General features: G+C 39.2%; 1 protein-coding gene across 1 annotated transcript; it reads right to left on the bottom strand.

The window, feature by feature from the left end:
* Positions 1 to 388: 388 nt before the first annotated feature.
* On the bottom strand, positions 389 to 23,199 carry LOC107091973 (carbohydrate sulfotransferase 11-like). The gene is made up of 4 exons (XM_015386232.1): positions 22,930 to 23,199; positions 5,197 to 5,273; positions 3,987 to 4,154; positions 389 to 1,991 (listed from the first exon to the last, which is right to left on the bottom strand). Exons 1-4 carry the CDS (start codon positions 23,024 to 23,026, stop codon positions 1,308 to 1,310), a joined length of 1,026 nt encoding a protein of 341 aa, XP_015241718.1. The 5' UTR covers positions 23,027 to 23,199; the 3' UTR covers positions 389 to 1,307.
* Between the last annotated feature and the right edge of the window lie 1,185 nt (positions 23,200 to 24,384).

Genomic DNA, 24,384 nt, shown 5'->3' on the forward strand with positions numbered 1-24,384 from the left:
TCTCTAAATGGTAGACGTGGCGCGTCAAGCAGCAAAAGTTCAATTTTTCTCCAGCAGCTGTTGCTTCTGAAGTGCGTCAGATACTCAGAAGCTCACGACGCGCTTCTTCAGCTGCTCAACCTTTTGCAGGACGTTTTGCTGCACCTTGATGCACGTTAATCATTGACTTTATATGTAAAGCAGCTGCTCCTGCTGCCTTTGCTGCTTTAGGTGAGAACGTAGCATAAGACCTCTGAGGTTCAGCAGCTGAAGTAGAAAGAACCAAAAGTCTCAGTTAAAGAGCTTTCTCTATGGCCCACAATGCATCTCCATAGACAAACTATAAAGTACTGGAAGTTGTAGTTTCAGGTATAGTGATAACTCTTCTTAGAAGCTTTAATCTTCCTTATTTTTCATGAGCTGTAAAATGGAACTCAAAGACCCAGAAAAAGGTATCAAGTTGCAGAATTTTCCTCTTTTGGACAGAAGACAGTAAACTCCTTTAATAAATCTTTTCCTTTAGTAAGCTCCAAATTATTCCTCCCAAAAATTCCAACACGTTTGCTGAACAAGGCGGCGCAGTGCAGATGGCTGTAGGTGGATTTAACTCTTCGTTCCCATTAAACAAGGACAGCTCTGACTGGGCCGGACCCGGCCTCCACCACAGCTATGTGCTTGTTTGTTTAGCCTACAGGCCTGCAGCTAAATACAGGCAGTGGAAGATGCTGGAAGGCAGGATTTTAATGAAATGAAGAAGACTATCAGAAGCTGATATCAGACAGAAACCATCCAGATTGTTTTCTTTTAATCCCGTTTCCAGGATTTAGTAAACTGGCATCAGCTGATGTAGTGAAACTGAGCGAGGAAGCTTTAATATCCTGCCTGCATGTTTCACAACTCACTTTTTAGAACAATAAATACTCTGCTGACATACGTTTATAAATAAAGGCTTTCCATAGGCATTCTGAAACAGTCCTCTGAGGAAAAACTTCACAGTCAGCACAATGGCCAGCAAGAGGAGAACCTGCTCCTCTCAACCCTGACGTTCATGTATGGCTCATTAATTCCCATAAGAAGAAAAGCAATAAGAGGATTATCACTGTAGTGGGCACAGCAGGAACGCTGGTGAGCCACGTTTCACCACGAGTCAAAGCAAACTTTGATCAGGAGTCCAGAATCAAACAATGCTGAACAAGTTTAGGAATCTCCTACATCAGTCTGTCGGTTCTGGAACAGTTCAGACGCAGGATTTCTTGTGTCATTTCATCAGAAACTACAAAGTGCAAACTTTTCATCACTTTAAAGATTGAATGGAAAGTGATTCCTGGTCATCGAGTCCTTAGATACTCCGGTGTGGAGTAATTGAAGAGTAAAAAGTCCATTCTATAAAGATTGAAGAGTTTCTTCTGGTAGAAGGGGCTGATCTGCTTAAAGAAGCGTTCTGCCATGCTGCTGTCAGTCGTCGTGCTCTTGCTAGATGTCGGAAAATTCACTTTTCCCTCAACGCCTGCTAACCTCAGCACGGCATGAGCGTCCGGCTCCAGAGTCTCATACTTCCCCACCACGTCGTAGTGGATCATGCAGGGGTGGCAGAGGGAGTGCACCCGCTCCCAGTGCTCGTTAAAAGGCCCTTCCCTCTGTGTCCGAGGGTCTACCAGATACTGGACAAACTCCCGAAAAGAGACATCGTTTCCTTTCTCCAGCGCCTCGGGTTCAGGATTGAGCCGATGGCGACGGATGATCTTGGTTCCGTAGCGTTTATGGAAGGCAGTGTTGAAGCTACGGGTGAACTTGTTGCGGTAGGCCGACACCAGGCGCTGGAAGGGTTCCCGCACGAAAATGAACTTGAGGTAGCTGCGAAGGCGCTGGTTGATCTCCGTCACTGAGAACTCGGAGAGCGTGCGGAGGTTTCCCGCCACGTGGGCCTCGTTGGCAGGGATGGCCAGAGGGTCAGTGTAGCGCCCGTTACTGGTGAGCACCATCAGCACACGCTTCCAGTTTGTACAGGCCACCTGGAAGTCATCAGAGACAGAAACGCATCAGGTAAGGAAAGTGTTTAACTCATCACCCCATTGGATTTAATTACCTGGACTTAGACTAAGAATATCTATAGTGTATTATAAAAGTATGTGCACCCTGCAAACTACTTCAATTTACTGCAACTTCATGCTGCAGACCAGAGGTGGGCAATGCCAGTTCCTGGAGGCCTGTATCCTGCAACTTTTACACCCGTCCTTGTTCCAACACACCTGAAGAAAATGGCTGAATTATCTCCTTAATATGCCGTCATTTCCTCCATAGTCCTCTCAATCATCCAATTACTTGATTCAGGTGTGTTGAACCAAATGCACATCTAAAGGTTGCAGGATACCGGCCCATCCCTGCTGTAGACCAACACAATTTGGTGCAAAGTTATAAATTGCAATTAAAGATGCATTCAGCATGTTTGCTCTGATTCTAGCCCAATGGTTTGTATTTAATTCAAACTCAGTATAAAATTAGCTACTCGATGAAAAAAACTATGCAGACAGGAAGCTATGAACAGCAATGAATTGTATATTTAGCTATAGAGGAAAACAGACTGTAGGGATGATTCCTATTAGCTGGGAGAGAGAAGCAGAAAGATGATGGATCTAAATACAGAGAAACACTGGAAGGAAACCTGCAGTGGATTAGAGGGGGAGGTCCATCAGAAAACCTAAACATACAGCCAGATCAAGAACTACTGAAATCTGACAATGGCCTAGTCAAAGCTCAGTCAAAGTGCAGGAAAACTGAATTAAAAATTTGTGGTAAAATCTAAGTATTAATATTCTCTGCAGGTAAGTATGAATGAATCAGAAACATTTGCCAACAATGAAAAGGTTCAGGAGCTTGGCAGAAACAAGTGCATCAACTGACTTGATTTTAAAGTCGTAGGGAAGCGGCTGTTCCAAAGGTTACAGTTCCGAATTCTCCCGAGTGGTGCTGGACTTTACACGAGTGAATAAAGAGAATTTGATTGGTCGATTATCAAGGTTTTTTTTGTGGCGGAAGGTTGGCAGGCAAGTTTGGTTGTGGCCGGTTTCTTCAAAGCATCTTGCTAACCAGTTAGCAACTTAGTGTTAGTAGGTTCCCAATGGGAAATTACATTGGGACCAAGTAGGAGACTTAGAAGTGACACTGTCAAGGAACGCTATGGACAGTGGAAACATGCAAGGGAGGAGAGTTTTGTGTCGGAGGTCATGGATGAGTCTCCTCCATCATACATTTTTTATTTAGAGGAGGAAAGTGGGGATAAAGATGTTGTGGAAAAGGACGACAGGGCGGCAGAAGCTTGGTTTGGTGTAGAAGGCTTCCAGCCGTACATGTTTGAGCCCTTGCTTCGCAACGCTGCCAGCCAGAACACTGGGATGCAACTCAATGATTCTTTATTAACCGTTGCATATAATAGCTGGGACATTTGAATCAAGACGCTATGGCAGAAAAAATTTGATTGACAGATGACCGTTGATATATGATTGGTCGACTTTAGGTGTACAGGCTGACATATAACTAACTGGTCTGCATAAGATTTGTTTTTAAATAAAATTTTGGGACAATATAGCCTGATAAAGAGTACATATATATAAATGTTTAAGCCAGAATGATTTGAAATTTAAATCTGACTTCCCTTCGACTTTAAAAAGAATCAAGGTTTGTGAAAAATCTCTCTGTTCACTCAGCTTTTCTTTCTCTTCAAGTTGCAGACTCTGCTATTTAGGAATGCATTATTATTTAAATGCTGAATAAAACTGTTAAAAAAATGTAATTATGTAGACAGTTGAACATGAAGGAAGTTATTAAACTAGGACTAGAGAAATATTCCTTAAGGACTAAAGACCATAATATATCAGCCTCAGCTGATGTCTGTCTGCTCATACAGCCTCTTCAGTCCTTGATCCTCCACCCAGATGGTAAACTCTCCCTCTCAGCCACAAACCTGCTGCCTATAGCTGCAGCCGGGGATAAATCCTACAGAAACCAACCTTTGGCACGTAGCAGTAAATAAGGCCGTGTTTATCGTCCACAATGAGGTGCTTGAGATCCTCTGGTGAAAGAACTCTGCGCTTCTTCGTGTGACTCAGACACGCCTGCTCCAACACCTCCCTGCGGCCTTGGAGGGGCTTCTGAGCTCCAGACAGCTTCAGCTGCTTCTGATGAGGAGCAGAAACATAAACAGGAGCTTTTTAACTCCTCATTGAACTAATCAAATTGATGACAGAGTAACAGAATATTTGTTGATTCAATTACTGAGTTTAAGAAGTCAGAAAAGTTTCATAAGACACATCAGATAAAGCTTCAGTCTTGAGGAGGGATACAATTCGAAATTTGTCTAATCCTGAGTCTCTAAGTCTAAGTCATTATTTACAAACCAGGAGGCTTTGTGGATGAAAAATCCAACAAAACTGGAGACTATTTGTAATCAAATCCCTTTCCTCATTTAAATCTTTAAAATAAAACACCCTGAGAAGTCAGATAATTAGGAAATTGACTCCATCAGTCTAATTACAGCTGCTGTCAGGTGTCTGTAGACTTTTTCCTACTTTCTAATGAAGCATTTCTTTGTGTAACGACAGCATCTCTCTGATCATATGACAGAATATCCTCCAGACATGTTTTTTTTTTTTTTTATAAACTTAAGATCTTCTGAGTCTAATAACACAGAACACTAATTCACTGATATAACTGTGGTCTCTACAGAAACTATAAAGAATTCATATATTAATGTCAAATAATAAAACAACATATAGGCGTATGTCACATCGAACAAATCGTTTCCATTCTGATACTACGTATTATTTCAACATTTTTTGCAACCAAAAAATATTTCATGCCTTTATTTCTCATCTAGGTGATTATGGCTTAAATAAAATGAAAGCCTAAAGCTTCAACACAATAAAAGATCCAAGTAAAGTAATATTTTAAAGGAACTAACGAACATCTGGACGTATGAAGTATGTTTATATCAATGTCACCGTATTGGGTTGTTTATATGCAGAGGCATATAAACACATAAACAACATGGCAGCACATAAACAATGCTTGATATATTTCACTTACTGTAATTCTTATAAAGCTACACTTTCTAAAGGCACTGATACAGAAATGTGATCTCTTCATGATACTCTTATTGTTTTAGATGATATGTGGTGAAAAATGTCCAATAAAATGTAAGAACTATGTGTTTGTGCTCACCTGGTCTCCTTTGTAAAAAGTTTGCAGAGGACTTCTTCTACTCTTTCCAGGTCTGCTGCCGGTTTTCTGAGCCGTTTCTAAAGACCACAAAGAAAGTGATTGATTAAGCTCTTAACACAATCCTTTGATCTAAACAAGAATTTTAAATTTATGTACTAGAAAAGTTCTTATATTAATGCCACCATTATTTCATATGATGATTCTAACAACTCAGTAATCATTTCTAAGTAAAAATGAAGGAATATTCCTGTAAATCTCAACAGAATTTTACATCAATCAGGTACAAATTAAGAGAAAACTCGATGACCTTATTAAAAGAAAGAACCATTGTAGACTCCAGGCATGACTCATAGTCCAATACCAGGCCAATACCATCCCCAGAGGGAAGCATGGTGGTGGCAGCATCATGCTATGGGATTATTTTGCAGCAGCAGGTACTGACAGTTTATTTAAGATAAAGGGAAAGATGAATTCCGTAATGACCTGAGAAACTGTGGATGAAAACCTGCGACCGGACAAAAACCCAAATCCCACAGCGCAAGATGAACAAAGCAGAATGGGACAAACTGCCCAAATGTGGCATCATATATTTAGAAAATACTTTAGGCTTCAATTGCTGCAAATGACATGTTTTATCGAATTTTGCTGAAACAGCCAAATTTGATAACACTTGGAATAAGGCTGAATACAGTTAATAGGGTCCGGATGTTTGTTCAACAGCCTTAGAAATGAGCCTGGATGGAGGAAAAGGTTCTTGGTTAAAACACACTTTAAGTAAGAAAAGGAATTTGTTTAACAGATGTGACTCAACAATATGAGATGATTGTATCTAACAAAAACAAGGAGTCAGACAATGGTAAAGGGAGGGGGGAGGATAGCTTTAAGGCACAGCAGCGTAAAGGAAACTATTTGATTATGATGAAAATGTTGAATATATTCTTAGTGAAACAATATGTCATTAAACACAGTCTGTTACATAAGCACAGCATTCAGCTCATGCTGCGCTCCCCGCTGACTCTACAGGCACTCTACTGGAGTTCCTGTTTTATTGCCTGCAGAAGTATACGTTTGTCATAAATCATTGTTTTAAATTTAAATTCCTGTGATCATAGAAACTCGTCCTTCTTTGTGTGATTTACAGCTTCGATTCAAGCTTTAAATCATAACTGCTTCCTTTCTGTCAGAGGAAGGGGAAATCAAAAAAGCAGAACAACAGAAATCAATGGTGACACAGCAAATATCCATCTGAATACACAAATATGTTTATCAGAGTCTTGCTGGACGGTTCTTAAACTTTACTGTTTATTAAACCTTTTTATAAATAAAAGACATTTTGGATGTTTGGGGAAGAAATTGTAGTCGTAGTCACATCTTTATGGCCTTCCTCACTGGAAAAACCATCTCGAAATAAGTAAAAAAATCTTAAATTAAGTGTATCTATCCTTAATTTGAGTAGGTAAATTAGATAGTTTGCCAATGGAATGAGTATTTTTACTCTTAAAATAAGTTAATTAGATAATATGCACTTGAAATAATTCAATGCAATTGTGTTTTCTTATTTTAAGTGCATATTGTCTTGTTCCATTGGCTAAATGTCTCTTTTACCTCCTAATCCAAGAACAAATGCACTTATTTTAAGAAAAAATGACTTATCTAGATTTAAATTTTTTCCTGGGCTTTTACAAGCTCCATACTTGTATTCACAGGTTTCCCATTATCAGACAGACAAATCCAAGTTACAATGCAATGTTTTCTGCCATCCAAGTTGTCTGCAGAAAGAGCCGCAGCTCAAACGGCCTTCCTCAGGAAGCCAGAAAGTAGGTCAGCAGACTCCTGCAGAAGCTCTGCCTACTTAAATACCATACATAATAATTTCCTAAATATATGAAAAAGGTAAATTCTTTAAGTCGCTTAGATAAAAAAATGTTTTAGAATATCAAGCATTTAAAGACATCATCATGAATTGACCACTGTAGTGAAGGAGGCAGAAACAATAATCATAATGGAAGATAGAGAAAATAATGCTAATTAAAAAATGGGGAATGCTCCTAAAAGGTTTATAGGTGGCCTTTTAAAACAAAGTTTTAATTTAGCCCTCGGACTGTTTCTTCATCCTACCTCCAGCATAGACACCGACCAGAAGTCGCCTGTTCTCCCTGCTCAGGTTATCTGTCTGCCAAGCCAGCAAACTCCACTGTTCCCTAGCTGTCATTCTTCCAACTCCAGCAGTTAGCCTCTAGTAGTTATCTTTGGCTAGCCGCAGCCTCTCTCTGCTCATTCTTCCTGGTGGGCTTCTCCAAAGTACCTCTGTACTAATACGGGCCAGCAAAAACATGTCCCCTGCTTTCAGAGTTGTTTTTCCCCAGCAGACTTATCCAATCCTTCATCATGTTCCTTTGATCCTCCACAGTTAAACTAACTAGCCTCCGTCAGATGCAGCTTCTCCCCGGCGTGGCGCTGTTTCCCCAGGAGACTTCTCTGATCTACCACTGTGCTATTTCACAGTAAACTAGGCCCACCCGCCAGTCGCCAAAATCATTTTAGCCTGCAAATTTGATCTAGCCTCGATCAAAGCCCTAGAACTGGCAGGCCAATCACACCGCAGAGATGTGTTTTTAATTTCTGGATGCAAAGCAGGCGGGGTTTTGAGGGCGTGACGACAAAGCTGTGTGACGCTGGAGAAAACACAACAAGGAAGATGGCAACAACTATTGAACAGTTCTCGTTGCTTTGGAATCAGTTTTGGAAGGATTAGACTTGGGGTTTTCCTTGAAACGTGAGCAGGAAGAGGCTCTACGCTCATTCCTTTTTAAGAAGGACGTATTCGCCATTTTACCGACAGACTGTTTGTTTACACTCCCCCACCAGCTTTCTGTTATGCTTACTACGTCACAGTCAGTTGCGCTGATTGGTCAGAGCATTGGCCAATAGGCACAGACATGATTTGAAAAACAACGGGTTGTTCTCATCAACAATCTTCCGATGTCTCATTCATCGGGGCCAGACTAAATTACACGTTTAATCTCACATTTAGTCTGGTTTATCAGGTTATCTCCCCACTCTGGCACGCTGTCTGCCCGGTGGGCTCCTCCAATCAACCGCTGTGGTTCCTTAGCTGCAGAGCATAACTGGCTACCTCGTCCTGGTAATGGATCTCTCTCTGCCATTGTTCTCACACTGATTCCTTGCTGCTTTTCTTTGAGCTCAGAATTTCCACTTTCCTCTGTTGTGTGTTTAATTTGTCCCCATGATGGGAACTCTGACCAAAGCAAGCATAGACCAAAAGTAGGAGAAAGATGTGTGTCCCCTCATAGAAAAATAAATCAGCAACGCAAGGTTAGAGCACTTAAAATCGGTGGTCTTCATAATGACCGGTCGTTGGTTTTAGCCGATTGATAATCAGCCAAATTCCAAGCACTATCGATTGAACACTGCAAGCGATTTATATATTTTATATATTTTAAACTTATTTTGATTAATAAGGCATTGCTAATATGTAAAATGTTTCTGTGTTGAGTTAGGAAAATAAATGCATCAAAACTTGAAAAACTTTTTAGAAGCTTTTTGTTCAAACATAAAACGTTACATAACAAATAAAGTCAAGTATTTTTCAAGATTATGAGCAAAATAATCTAATAAAAATGTATTAAAGTACTAAATTACATCATGAATACATCTTAAATAATAAAGAAAAAAAACAACAACCAACATTAAATACATAAAATCATTTCTCCACGTGGAAACCGCATATATTCCAGTCACTTCTGGTGTTCTGGTTAAACAGATTCACTTTGTGCAGAATCACCTCTTGTACAAGATGACTTTCTGAATGAGTTCTTCCCACACTGATTAAATGTCGACGTAAGATGTTTAGCAGCGACCGTGAGTCATTTCGCACCCTGCTGTTCCTCCACTCCTCTTTTCAGTGCTGACTTTTCATAAGAAACACCAAATAAAGCTCGAGTTCAGCCTCAGGGTGAGGTGGAAATGTACGTCAGAAGTGAGACATTACCAGATAAAAGCATACATGTAAAGTCGCATAAACTGAACCTACAACGTAAAAGACTACAGCTTTTTGACAATAACCTTCTTTGTTATTGATTGGACGGCAGATTAATTGGAGAATCCTGAAGATACATAGAAGGTCAGGAGACATTTGAACAGTTTTTGAGCTTCTTAAATCCTACTGGTTCATAACACAATATTAAAAGTCCCTGGTGTAAACGAACATGTCCTGCAGTGCTCTATAGAAAATACTTTCATTGAAACAACCATTAAGCTACCATCAGTGCTGTGGTCTGTGGTCCTGTCAGAATAAGGTTGTTTACTCTGAGATGGAGCCATTTTGTGGACCCAATATCAAGACAACTCCACATTGGTTTTGAAAGTACTGGTATAAACCTAAAATCATCTATCTTAAAAAAATTTTTATATATTTTTTGCCAATAGTTTGATGTATTGTGCAAGCTTTAAACAAGAACCACGTTAAAACAACCACTGGTACAACAGACAATCTACAACTTCATCTCACATGTGCTACAACTTTTTTAACCAACTTATAGCATCTCATATGTTTAAACAATTATTTTTACATACATTTCCAGATGCCCAATTTCTAACATTAGTGTGTTAATGAAACACTTGAGGAGGACACCACCACATTGTGATTATCGTAAACCGCATCTCTTTCAGTCTGATCTGTCGTGTCACATGTATCAGAAAACCACTACTTCCTTTCACGGGAAGGAAGTGACAAAATGCTGCCTGCAGAAGAGCCTCTATTTCTATTTGGCCTCATCTTAGCGGGTCCATTTAGAAACTGGATCATGGATTCATGTCAGGTTGTTGTTTTTTCTAAATAGATAACAATGGCTCCATTAATCCTTCCAAATATGAAGACAACTATAAACACGGAGCACTTAACTCAACTATTGAGCAGAGGAGGGAAAGTAAATACGCTGTATAAGTGGGTGTGTGTTGATGGTGAGGAGGTTTTGTTTAACTTTAAAAGTGAAATGAGCAAAATTTCATTATTTTAGATAATCAACTCTGAAGAATCAAAGGTATCCTTCCAGGTGGACTATGGTAAAACATCACACCCATACCATCTCAGTGTTGTTCTCCAGTCTCTTGTTTACATAGCCAGGCCGACATGTGTGTGTGTTTACATGCCGTCAGCCGCCACTCAGGGCTTACCAACAAAGTATACATTAACAATGCTTTTTGACAACAAAAGTCTGAGATAAGGAAAGGGACAAAACAAGGATTAACACTGGCCTCACGTTTCCTAGTTGGAGTGCACCAGAAGCAGCTCCAGTTTGACTCAGAGCTAGTTTTTCTCCTACTGGACTGGTGACTAAAAGCATGAGGGAAAATGTTTGTTGTTGTTCCGTTAATTGAATGTAATGCTACATTTGTGGCCTGTGGGTTTGTTGTTGGAGCTTGATCGACCATGCACCCCACATTACAGTTATGTGAGGCGAGTAGCTAACAGTTAACATTCTTTAATTCAGCCTGGTGGGCTTGTAAGCTGTCCTCCCTGATCCTCACATTCAGGTAATTTTCTCATTTTGACAAATAATCAAGATTGAAACAGATAACTTATTCGAGTCAGTAGTGTTTTCTCTGCTCTGTGTATCCTGTGTTATTAAGCGGAGTCTTTACACCCATAGCCTGTTTTATCATAAAACAAAATGATAAGTGGAGGGAAACAATAGATATCAGATTGTAGATCAAAATAAATGAAAAAAATACATTAATGCAATAAAGGGAGTATTAGGTTATTCAATAAGCTACTAGTCAGTCTAAATTTTGCAAGGGGATTTTGATTAGTACAACCAAATCACCTCTTGTGTCTTATTATTGAGCTTAATAGAAGGTGGAATCAAAATGTAGTGTTTCAGTCTACAGACAGTGGTTAACAGCGCACAGGTGGTGAGATTTTAATTATTATACCTCTGCAAATTTCTTTTGTAGACACTCCTGAAAATATGGAGCATAGGTAGTAAATGTCTGACAAAAAACAAAAACTCAAAACTTACAGATTAAGTTTTGATATCTACAAGAAAAAAAACCTTAGATAATCCTAATGCTGAAACATTGATGTTGAAACATCCATCCATCCATTTTCTGTCATAAGCTTTTTTTCATTTATATAAAGGTAACATTTACGCCATCTTAAAATGAACAAGCTACTTTAAGCATCAGTAATTAATAGAACCAATACTGCTGAGCCAGACTGATGAGTGACAGAGCTTCTGAAGTCGTCAATCGGAGCATGTTGGACATGTTGGATTTGATTGGTTTTAAGCCAGACATAAACGATATTTTTAATCCTCCCACTGTATGACCTGACACTCTGATGCCATCTACCTGCTCAGACTGCACGTCCAAAAACCACATGTCAGACTGAGTGCCGACAGATGGCGCTGATTGGACTCGTCTATCTGGAAGAAGAAGAACACCCTTGTTTGCACATGCTCAGTGCTCGAGGTTCTGGTAAAACGACTCGTATTTACCAGAACCCACAAGAGTATTTCTCTTGTGTAACGTAACTCTGCTTCAACAGCAGGATTTGGTCATGAACACCTTACGACGGCAGACTGAATTTCCAACATGTTTGATTTCTCCCGACCTTACGATACCTGATCGGGAGGTGATCCTGAGAGGCCAATCTCCCCTTGAAAATCTCTTGCACAACCGGAGAATCGGCCGGGAAAGAGCAAAAAAAATCATTTCAGTGTATGACCAGATTTAGATGAAAGGGCTAAATCTCTCCCTAGCTGTAGCTGTGCTGTCGCCAGCCTATTTCTCACTGCAGCAACTCTAGAAGAACAAAGCCTACTGCATCTCTTTAAAATGATGCTGTTTATCCAACTTTTTTTGATTTACAACAACTTAATAGCTTACATCTACATTTTAATGGCGTCTTCTAATACAGCATGATGATTATTTTGTGGTTTGAAGCCCAGGAGATCACAACAGTTTGTTTAAAGGCAGCAGCAATGTTTATGCTATAACTGAGAAGCCACAACCTTATGAGAAACACAATCAGAACCCCACCCAGCTACACTGTTCAGATTAAAGTATACAAAACATATGCAAGGGTAGCTTAAGTGTTTTTGCTGTTTTTATATGTCAAAGCAAACATGCTTTTAAAGCTGGTTCTTAAAAATAGATACAGTGCTTACAGGCTAAGTATTATACAAAACAGATCCTGTTTGTCTTTTCCCATTTAGTCAAACTTTCTTTGTATGAGAAATTTGGAGCAATAAAACATGTCTATGCTTAATAACATGTTGATTTGAGATATTGTTAAAACTGCAGGTTCAATGTGTTCAGATGACAAAGATCATCTAATTTATTCAGTATGTGAGGATCAGTGTTGGCAAAAAAAAAAAAAAAAAAACAGAGCCAGAAGAGGAAGAATAGTTGGCTAAAACAACATGACAAACTGTCATCTATCTCTAGCGGTTTACTTGTTCGTTAACATGAGGTCTGGATCTGGCCAGTCAACATGAAATGTGTTAGCAGTTACAAAAGACCACAATAGATGAACCTGAAGATGTGTCTGGGTGGTTCATCTCTGAAGATCAGAAAACTTTGGAGTGTTTACAAAGATAGGAGGAAACAAAGAAGAGTTTTCCTCCATATAGAAAGGGAAGAAAGTGGCACCAATACCATGAACAGTTAGATGAATATTTGCTTTTTTTGTGTTCTCAAACATGTTAATAAGAAATGTACCAGTTTTTCTGTTGTGCAACAGATTCATGTCTCAGATATGATAGCGGTTATTTCTTTAGAACTTCTTGTACTATTCTTTAATGAGGGGAGATGTTGTCTATAGCGACTCATTCATACGATGAAAGGATGCTGCGCTGCAGCACTGCTGAGTCATTTTAACCACATAAAAGAGCTCATCAGTAGGAAAAGAGAAACAAGGAGTTTTATCGTTAGCCTGTTTCTTTCAGAAAACCTGCGATATTGCTACAGTGTTGAGGCATATTGCAATAACAATACGATTTGTAATTGTAAATATATTTTAAAAGTCTTAAGCTGTTTTTGCTTTGGGTTCATGGAAGAATCAGACTTCAGATAATGACTTGTCTTTTCAGCTTGAAGCTAAAAGGAAGTATGTTTACTTTCATTTACAAGGCTGGTGTAAAAAGGTTATATATAGTACATCCTTGTTGTAGTATATGGAGCACCTCGAACTACTTTACTAAAGCCTATTAAAGTCTTTCTAGTCCTTTGCTATTTGTATATTGCATACAGGGTTCAAATATTGAATTATATATATATATATATATATATATATATATATAGCAATAAATGCCGTGTTTGTGATTTCCTTCAGATGGAGTCTGCAGGATAACGGCTAAAATGACAAAAACTTAACATAAAATATCACATGTCAATGCCATCTTAGCTATCAGAGAATCTATACGATTTTATGCATTTTACACTGAAAAGCAAGAACTGTTCCTACTAGAACTGAAAGAAAGACAGGATTGTGACTAGAGTAGTAAAGTAACATAATCTAAAATATTTATTTAATCATTATGATATAGTCAAAAACATCAATATAAAGTTAAAAGTAGTTTTTAAATTCTTAATACACATGATATAAATTCAAGCAGTTATTTTTTTTTCATTGTAAACCAAAAATAAAGTAAACAAAAACACAACAGTATTTTGTTTTATTGAACCGAAACGAGACCACAGGTAACCGACTTTTATCGCATATTTTGCACGAAACAAAAAATGAAAACATAGATACCAAGCACTACTTTCTGTTATTACCGGTATATGTTTTCTGAACCAGGGGTGTAGAGGCAAGTCCAAAATGAGATAAATTCCTTTGATTTTTACTCACATGCCGACTTTCTTTGGTCTGCACTTGAACACACACACACACAAACACCCCACACCCCCCCAACCTGTCGCTGATTAGGTATAACCAAGGTTTTCAGAGCCACCAACATATTAACATTTTAAAACTTTGATGTACTGTCTGAAAAGCTGTACTAAATGAAATTTCATTTTGTATAAAATGACAGTTTACGATTTGTTTACAAAGACTGTCTAAAGTCTACTGACATTAATAACCTGCCATGCCCATCCTGGTAAATTTTTTGCAGTTTCTCCAGCATGTTTTTAGCCGGAAATTAAGAAACAGTTTATGGGAGAACTTAACTCAGACTAGCTGTTCATCTCAGCCCAGCAGTGAAATTACACTGATATTACAAACCTTCCAGCCCTGAGCTGGTCGTAACTAGCAAGCTGGGAGAAAATATCTTTTTCCTATTTCTAAAGCCTGTCTCAGTATGAAAAACAACAACTTAAACATGTTATGAATTTGGATCTGTGATAAAAACATTTTTTTAAAAGACAAAAAAAGGAGAAAAACTGTGAAAAAAAAGATTAGTCATGTTCCAACTGTAAGAATTTAGGTTTCTCTGTATTTTAGATCATGCTTAGTTTAAAAAATGGAATCAAAATATTGTAGGAGGAGAGATAATCCAGAAAGGTTGGACGGTGATTATGATAAAAAAAAACAAAAAAAACAGGAAGGTAGTTTGATCCAAATACAGGCTGAGGCTTTGACTGTTTTAGTAATTGCTTAATCTGTTGATTATTTTATTTTTTGTAATTGGTTATTAAGAGAGGCACCTTTATCACACACATTTATAAATTTAACAAAACAGGACTCCATTAGGTAACTAAATAACTAAAATGAAGAGCATTAAATGTGAAACTCTCTTAATACTCCCTGAACTGACATATAAAAATCAATTGAATTCAAGCATTTATCAGATCATATGAACGATCAGTACTATGGATCACATCTTCATCACCGTTTTAACTACCTGTTGGATGCTTCTTTAGTTGCATCAAAAATAATCTATTGCATTCCCATCAACCAAATCAGGGCGTTCCATCTGTTAGCTGGACTGCTTTTGTCAGGACGAGTATCAGGAGGAGGAACCAAACTAACGCTTGCATTTCTTCTCCCTCTGACACAATGATTGCTTCAAAATGGTAATTAAAACTGCCATTATTCTTCCTTTTGCAATAGTGTTGTAAAATTAACAGCTTTAAAAGAACTAAAGCAGCCGAGACAAAAAAGAAACCAACCTTAAAAAAAAAGTCTAAATCAGATACCATCTTTACCATAATGCTGGCAGACATTCAAGCATCTGAATCCGTGGGAGAAATTCACTACAACTGTTTAGTAACATGTCAGAGCGTTCTTCTAGGTCCAACAGATATGTTTGAGAAGCAAATGTATACGGTTCATACTACGGTGAATGTTACCACACTCATATAAACTTAAACTTCAAAACAGATGTATGTAGAGCAACACATAAGATCCTAATTGAATACAGGACAGGAGTTTTGTTTCTTTCCTGTGAAATAATCCTTCAGTGTTGCAGCAGGATGTTAGACAATGAAAGCAGAACAATAATAAGCAATGTGCTTCCTGTCCCGTATTCAACAGTTGTACTAATTGGCAGCTACAGTAGAGCTTGGAAGGAGTAACTGCATCTCGTTTCCTATACCCACTTGAATTTTGTGTGCAGAGGCAGAGCGCAGCAGAGCTCAGAGGAAAATCGGGTCAGCATGAGTTAAACTTAAAGATCACAAAAAGACACGAGATGCAGACCAGCAGCATGACCGTTCAGCAGAGACATAGTTCACGAAGATTCCTCCACAGCAGCAGTGATGAAACATCAACCACGCGATTCAGCCAATAACTGTCAGGACGTTTTTTTTTTGTCATTTTCCTGTTTCTATCTAAATAATTGGGCAACATAACTGAAAGTGATTTCTTATCTGCCACAGCAAAATGTTGGCTGGTGGTTCAGCTGCAGTGTTTTCACTCACCTTTGCCCCTATCAGTCTGGTTAGGTTAAAATCCAAATTTCACAGATGCCTGGAAAAACTGACTATAAGTGACGATGTAGATTAATGCTATTTTCCATCCGCCTTCTGCAGTGACTGGTGCTTTAAACAGTTGCTGCTGCTGGTTTCCCAGCCAAACTTAGCAAGCTTTTGCTGTGGGCCAGAAAGATGCCAACCTAATGGATCACTGACGTGCTTGCTGATTACTTTTCTATAGCTAAACCATTGGCTTCCTGCGCTTGAAGATCACGGAGTTCACATTTCAGGCCCCAGTTACAAACCAACAGATTTCATGGAATATTTACTCTGTAAAATGGACTGTTAAGCTGAAGAAAAAAATGTCTGGGCTTGACTGAGAGGAAAGGCCCTGTAAAATACAGCCACCAGACTTCAAACAGCTAAGACACTAAATACCAATCATCTAAAGCATAACCAAACTGGTTCTTTTCTAAAAAACAAACAAACAAAAAAAACAGGATAACCTTACATTTGAAGTTTTTAACCAAAAGTCCTGTATAAAAATAAACTTGGATGGTTTATACTTTAATGCATAACAAAATAATTTACCTTTCTCATTGCTCATCTAAAATAGGTTATTCTGAGATATTTTCAAAAACTATGCTGCAATATGTTTATTTTGCTGGAGGACATAGGGACCATTGTTTCATCATTCTGCTTCATGCTATCTATATTCCGAACATTCTGTAATATTTCTGCAGTAATTAGTTCTACCAATAACTTAACGCTCTCTCTGCTTTTTCTTGTCATAGTAGCTTCATCTGGTCCGTTCCTGTTTGACCGTGACTCCATCCTAGATTGAAATATCAGCTGTGCTGCTGCCATCAACAACGTTATTTATACATGTTAGAGGTGGGCCTATTTTTCAGTCTAGTCCTGTTTATAATTGTTGTAAAAAACTGAATGTGCTCAGCTTTCCTGTATGTGCCCGTTTTTGTGAAGTGGCCGTAGCCGTTCTGCCTAGACCACCTGTCTTTTCTGTACAGACCACCTGTGGAGCTAATTAACAGTTACTAACTTCTTTATCTCTGCTTCTTTTTGTATCTCTGCTTCTGTCTCCTTGAACCCCAGTCGGCCTCGGCAGATGGCCGCTCACACCGAGCCTGGTTCTGCTGGAGGTTTCTTCCTGTTAAAAGGGAGTTTTCCCTCTCCACTGTCGCCGAATGGATGCTCAGTGTGAGGGACTGCTGAAGAGTCAACGACAAAATGCAAGCAAAAATCGTCACCAAAAGCTCATCGAGGAGAAGCATGTCTTGTCGGTCTATAACTCAGTGCAATAAACTTAACTTAAATATTTATCTTACTGAGATTGCAATAACATCCATTGGCCACCATTAAGTTTCATTATTAAAGTTGGCAGTAAAAAGTTTCTATCACATGAGCTGTGAATGTCTTCTGCTTCTCTGAATGTAAAAAGAGGCCTTTGACTGTCTCTCTGACTGAAGCTCTAACAATCTATAGCAAGTTTATCATTTATCTACAGCAGAGATGTGCAGAAAATATCATTACTTTTTAACATTAGAATCCACATGAATGAAAGCTAAGCTCATTATGCAGGAAAACAGAACTTCTGGCCACAGTTTGCTAAATTTTGCCAACTTGTGTCGAGCAAAAGTGACATTTAAAAATTAGATTATCATCCCTAAAACCAAAAGTACAACGTTTAAAACAGTTTTCACAGCAAAACAGCAAAAGTTAGATTAAGTTCACTCTGGTAAACTTAACTTTTCACAACAGTAGAATTTTGGCCATGTTTGATATGCACATAAAATCTATCATAAGCCCCGTTTACGCTACCCTTTTGAAACCGTGCCAAGATTAGTAACCAGGATAACTGTTGAGTGTAAATGACAAGCACAACTCAACCGGGCCGTGCCAGACACAACCGAACCGCACTAACATGGTTCATCAGAAGGGCTCTGCGCGGTTCAGGTCTGGCTCGGTTCTCAGATAACAAAGTGCACATGAGCAGACAGTGTCATCTTCTTACACTCAGCCTCCGTAATCATGAAATTTCAGACAATCAAAAAAATAAAAGCTTCCCTACCGTGCCACACAATTTCCAGCGAAGATTCTGCTTAGCAGGGTGATGAACCTCAACTCCTCTAATTGCCTGCTTCAGCAAGACCCTTAACCTCACACTGCTCCCCGGGCGCCACACAATGGCAGCCCACTGCTCCCCAACAGGATGGGTTAAATGCAGAAGTAAAATTCTCCAGTGTGAGATCATCCATCCATCCATTTTCCAACACGCTTATCCCAAGACGGGTTGCAAGGGGTGCTGGTGTCTATCTCCAGCTGTCTACCGGTGAGAGGCGGGGTACACTGGAAAGGTCACTAGTCCATCGGGGCAACTCAAAGACAAACAGGACAAACAAGCATTCACACTCACACCAAAGGAGAATCTAGAGAAGCCAGTTAACCTACCTTTTGAACTATGGGAGGAAGCCAGAGCACCCGGAGAGATCCCACGCATGCTTAGGGAGAACATGCAAACTCCATGCAGAAAGGCCTGGGAATCGAACCCAGAACTTTCTTGCTGCAAGGCAGCAGCGCTACCCACTGTTCCACTGAGCAGCCCAGTGTGAGATCAATAAAGTTCTATTATTATTATTATGAAAAGCAATGGGAGCGTTCAAACTGCCTCAATAAGGCAGCAGGAGGCTTCCACCCATAATTCAACTCAGTTATTTTTCTTACATCTACACCAGTCTCATTGCAACAACAGGAAACTGAAGGAACACAAGATCTGTAGATAAAATTCACTCAACAACTAAGTTGATAAAATCAAGAGACACAATATCTAGAACTACATCTAAACATCTTTGATGTCTAAGCTGATTTTTGTTTTGAAAAAACATACAGATGAAATCCATCAATTCGATTCAGTTTATTCATATAGAGCCGAGCTGACACGTCATCTCAAGGCACTTTATCACAAATATACAAAGATATACAGCTACTTTTCAACTCTGCACTCATCCTTTGTTGAACAAAAGGATATCTGGATGCTCACAATCTTTTTTAAGAAAAGCAGTTTTACATCCTTCTTCCAATTGTTTTGGTCTCACTTCTGCATGACCTGTGCTTGCTTCCTGGAGGCTAGGAATGGACACGACTAGATTTAAACAACAAACTACCAACAGAAACCCTCCACACACACACATCTTTATTTTCATGACCCATGGGGACATTTCACTGACTTGCATTAATTTTATATGGCCTACCCAGACCCTTATCCTAACCCTAACTATTGCCAACATATTCCTAACCCTAACCTTTCCTTCCTTATGTCCCTAACAGAGCCCTTTGCTCTCAATCTGCAGGTTTACTAGAGGTTCCTAAAATTTCTAAAAGTAGAATGAGAGGCAGATCTTTTAGTTATCAGGCTCCTCTACCGTGGAATCAACTACCAGTTTTAGTCTGTGAGGCAGACACCCTGTCTGTTTTTAAGGGTAGGCTTAAAACTTAAAAGTGGCTCGGGTTATCCTGAGCTATCTCTATAGTTATGCTGCTATAGGCTTAGACTTCTGGAGGACATAGGGACCCCCATTTCATCATTCTTCTTCATTTTATCTCTATCCTCCCAATCTGCAGAATCTGTTAGTTCAATCTCTAACGTAGCTAGTAGCTTCACCTGGTCTGTTCCTGTTTGGCTGTGACACCATCCTGGAGAGAAATATCAGCTGTGCTGCTGCCATCAACACCCTTGGTTATAGACCTTGGAGGTCGGCCTGTTTTTCCAGAGTAGTCCTGTTTCTCTGACTGTTACTGGCTGGATGTGCTCTCTTCATCCTCTGATATTGGAGCTGTCTCGGAGCTTGTCTGCCTGGCTGTGTGTTTCCTGGACGGGGCCACCTTTTCCAGCTGCTTTTTGTATCTCTGCTTCTGTCTCCTTGAACCCCAGTCGGCCTCAGCAGATGGCCGCTCACACTGAGCCTGGTTCTGCTGGNGTCCCTAACAGAGCCCTTTGCTCTCAATCTGCAGGTTTACTAGAGGTTCCTAAAATTTCTAAAAGTAGAATGAGAGGCAGATCTTTTAGTTATCAAAGTTATAAAACTTTGAATCAATTTGACTGGATGACCTGGTGAACTGTAAAGTGCCCTGAGATGACATGTGTTGTGAATTGGTGCTGTGTAAATAAACTGAATTGAACTTTAACTGAATTCACACCTTGGTCCTAAACCTAGCCTCAACTACAAGAACAGAACTTTATCACATGGGGACCAGTTAAATGTCACCATATCTGTTAGTCCCCGCATGTAGGATACTTTACAAAATACTTCCCACACATTGTAGGTAAAACAAGACCACACATTCAGTTATACTTTTAGATCTACTGCCTCTAAAATTCCTGACTGGGTGTATGGCGTAAATGCGCTCCAGTATATTACCACTGATTAGAAAATAGCATCTATACATGCCATAACTGCTACAAACATCACGACATTCACAAACATTGTGAAATCATTTAACTTCCGTTGTTACTCACATGCACCGCAATGTGTTTGTCTCTATAAATCTCAAAAAGATGGGTCAAAGCTGTGGTTGTAAAATGATAAAATGTCCATTATTTCATTTACATGCAACAACTTAGAAGTAGTTACTAAAGCGGATTATCAGTCTAGGTCAGATGATATCAAATCTCTGACTGCAGTTTCAAATGTTCGTAGCTATGTCTAGCAGGTGTCACCTACTGCAGTTCAAATACGGTAAAAAAAAAAAAGCAAAGAATAACTAAGGAAATGCAGAACAAAACAAAACATAAATGTTATCTTCATTTTCCCTTTCGAGTACATAACCAGTAATTAAAGAAAGCCCATGATTTGTTGACATCCTGTGAATTAGTCCTGTGTAATGTGGCTCCAAGGAGCTTTACATGTGGCTTTCGTTGCAACAGGCAAGCCTAAACAGGCCCGACAGTCAGGGCGCTCGGCTCGTGTGGAGGTGGGTCACTGAGTGTATCGTTTGTGGGGTCAGAAACATGTGCATTGTGTGTCAGGTTCTTACGGTAATGAAACTGGAATCAAACCATTCCAGATATTCTGAAAATGATCAGGTGTTGATCATCTTTTAGTATGTCTAAAGGTCCTACATCATGAATTGTTTTATCACAGTAAAATGTAAAACACAGAACCTAGTAGATAAAAACAACAACCTGTTGATCAACTTCTCCACCTTTGTATTCATTCCTCTTCTGCTTTCTCTTTCCTCTTATTTCTTTAGCAAACATGCTAAAAAAAATCCTCTCATTACTCAGCTGATATAAAAAGTATAGATCAATCATCTCACTGCGCCATTTCCACCCTTTTTCTACCTAATATATGAAAAAATCCTGCTGAAATGATGTAGCTAACTGAGCTGAAAAGGTTCGGCCTGAGATAGAGGAGTATGAAGAGGAAGAAGGGATGCAGGCGTGGAAAGCAGGGGGTCTCCTGGAGGGACGGAGAGGGGGCTTTAAAAACATTCCAGTCTTCACACTGGGCCTATTCATATATCTCCTCATTCACTTTTGATCAAACCATCTGTTTTACACCCCTTGCTGATCCTCCTATTTGATTTATTTTTCTTAAAAAACGAAATCCAAGCAAAACCTGCACACAAAAGAGAAACAAAAAACACATTAAAGACCTCATTCACCTCAGTGAAGCTCCTTTGAGCAACATCTGTGTTAGGATGGTGATAGTAGCCATCAGAGGATGGGTACATTGTGGTCATGGGTGTCAGAGATGCTTGGTGTGGTATGCTGTGGTTATGAAGGAAGACAGACTAAGCTTTAATGTCCTCCATTCTAACTCTGCAAAAAAATAGAATTAAAAACAATCCACTGGACTTTGTTTCCAAGTTTGAAGACTTTTCGTTTCCCATCCAAGAAGCTTTTTCAATTCAAAATGTCAGGAATTGAGTTTGAGGTTTAACTCAACTGTATTCCTTATCTGGGTGACTGAGAATCTTCTCAATTCTAACTTGTTTAAAGTCGGAGGAAAGCGGCTGTTCCGACCGTTGCATTTCCGAATTCTCCTGAGTAGTGCATGACTTTACACAAGTGAATAAAGTGAATGTGATTGGTCATTTATCAAGAGGGCGGGATTGTTGTGGCGGAAGGTTTGCAAGCAAGGCTGGATTTGGCCGGTTTGTCAGAAACATCTTGCTAACCAGTTAGCAACTTAGTGCTAGTAGGTTCCCAATGGGAAATTACATTGGGACCAAGTAGCACTTAGAAACGATACTGCTAAGGAACACTATGGACAGCGGAAACATGCAAGAGGAGGAGAGTAAACCGCTGCGTATATTAGCTGTGACAATCAAGTTGCTATGACCGAAAAATTTGATTGACAGATGACCGCTGATATATGATTGGCCGAATTTAGGTGTACAAGCTGACGTATAACTAACTGGCCTGGATAACATAACGAAAAAAAGAAACAGATTTTATTCCCAAAATTTTGTGACAATAAAGTCTGATAAAGAATACATTTATATACATGTTTAAGCCAGATTGATTTGACATTTAAATGTGACTTACCTACGACTCTAAATCAAATTAACTTGTTTATTGTTCTGTAATTTGTTAAACAACTACAGCTTGATGGACATTTCCGTGAAATGTGAAATTTCTGTGAGATTTTTTTAGGTTATGTTGTTCCATCCTCCTCTTAAAGTAACGGAAAAAAGTTATGTACTGTTCTTTTTTTTTCTTTTTTTACTGAACAAACTCCCATGTTATCTAGTACAGCTTTATTACGTGATAAAAGAAAAATAACCACGTGCCTACGGACAGGGAATCATTTCTAAAATGTGATGTCTTACCTGGTTTAGTGATGCTCTGAAAGTAAAGAACAAGGACGAAGAAAGAGCAGAGGCACGTCGCCAGGAACAGCCGTCCTCCCCTCGGCATCCCCATCATAGTCTGGCGGAGCCTCCAACCCTACGACTCTTCCTCACCGCGGTCAGCCGCCAGAACAGAGGCTCTCTATGCTTCATCTACCGGAAACAGGGCTGAAAAAACACACAGCGGCCGGCCGGGGCTGGCCTGCTGAGCGGGGATGTGATCTAAGGTCCGTGAACGAGACATAAAAATCAGTCCCAACTGCGAGCTTTTTTTTTTTTTTTTTTTAACAGCGTTATTTCTAACAATAAAACGAACGGATACGACTGGTAGTAAAATGGAAATAAAAAAGAAACATTTAACGGTCTGGCCTGAACATTTCCTCCGTGACCCCCTCGTTCACAGTTTGGTGTCTGAAGTTTGTCGAAGCGAAGCGAACTTCTCCTCCAGACATGTACGGGGCACTGTGCCATGACGTCACACACCCCCACCAACTCCCCCTCCCTCGCCCCCTCTATCATCTGAGCTGCCTTCAGGGACTGTCGGTACTCAGAAACTCCACTCCCCCCTAATATTCATTTTGATATGTTGGAGAGCTGTAGTCAATAAATGATAATACTCGTGGACATTTCCACAACTGAACGTCAGTGCAGGAACCTATGACAATAAATTACAGACAAGCCAGCCGTTCTTTAAAGTGTAGCTTATTGCTCTGCAAAAACTATTGAAGGCAGCACCTTAGAAAAAAACCTCAGAAGTGGTAACCTTTGAATAAAATCGTATTATTTATCGAAATCATTATATAGTCTTTATATAAAAGTAGAAATGCATATATTGTTACACAGTTGAGAAATTTACAAATATACAAAAGACTAAATATGAAAAGGTTAAGATTAAAGACGACCAAACATCTTAGAAATAAAAAAGGAAAGCGTTGATTTGAAATAAAATGGCATCCTGTTTTGGGGTCTTTCTATACTGAGTTTAGGTTCCCCCCAAAGTCCAACATGACCTTTAGGTCAACTGGTGACTCTAAATTGCCCTTAGGTGTAGTGATGGTGAGATGAAGCCTCATGAGGCATTGAACTGTTTGGGCTAATGGCTTCAACAATCCCCTCAATTCATAAAGCTTCATGTGAACATGCATGTACGTGCATAACTACAGTTAGTAATATAATCTGTAATTTGTTTTGCAATTGTTTTTCTTGTTTATTTTGTTCCATCTAAGTTCCTTTAAAATTGTTTATGATTGGTGTGTATAATACAATGTTTTGTAAGTTTTTTTGAGTGTAAAATGTCGTAGAAGACAACAATAATTAATGGTACACTGTGTTTCTGCCATTTTAGTGAAATAAGCTCAAGCAGACAGTGAAAATGCTTGTGAAAATTGGGAAATGATGAGCAAAATTAAAATTTTAGTCATTTTTATTCAAACA

This window comes from Cyprinodon variegatus, unplaced genomic scaffold (assembly GCF_000732505.1).
Source record: "Cyprinodon variegatus isolate N-32 unplaced genomic scaffold, C_variegatus-1.0 Scaffold360, whole genome shotgun sequence".
NCBI lineage: Eukaryota > Metazoa > Chordata > Actinopteri > Cyprinodontiformes > Cyprinodontidae > Cyprinodon > Cyprinodon variegatus.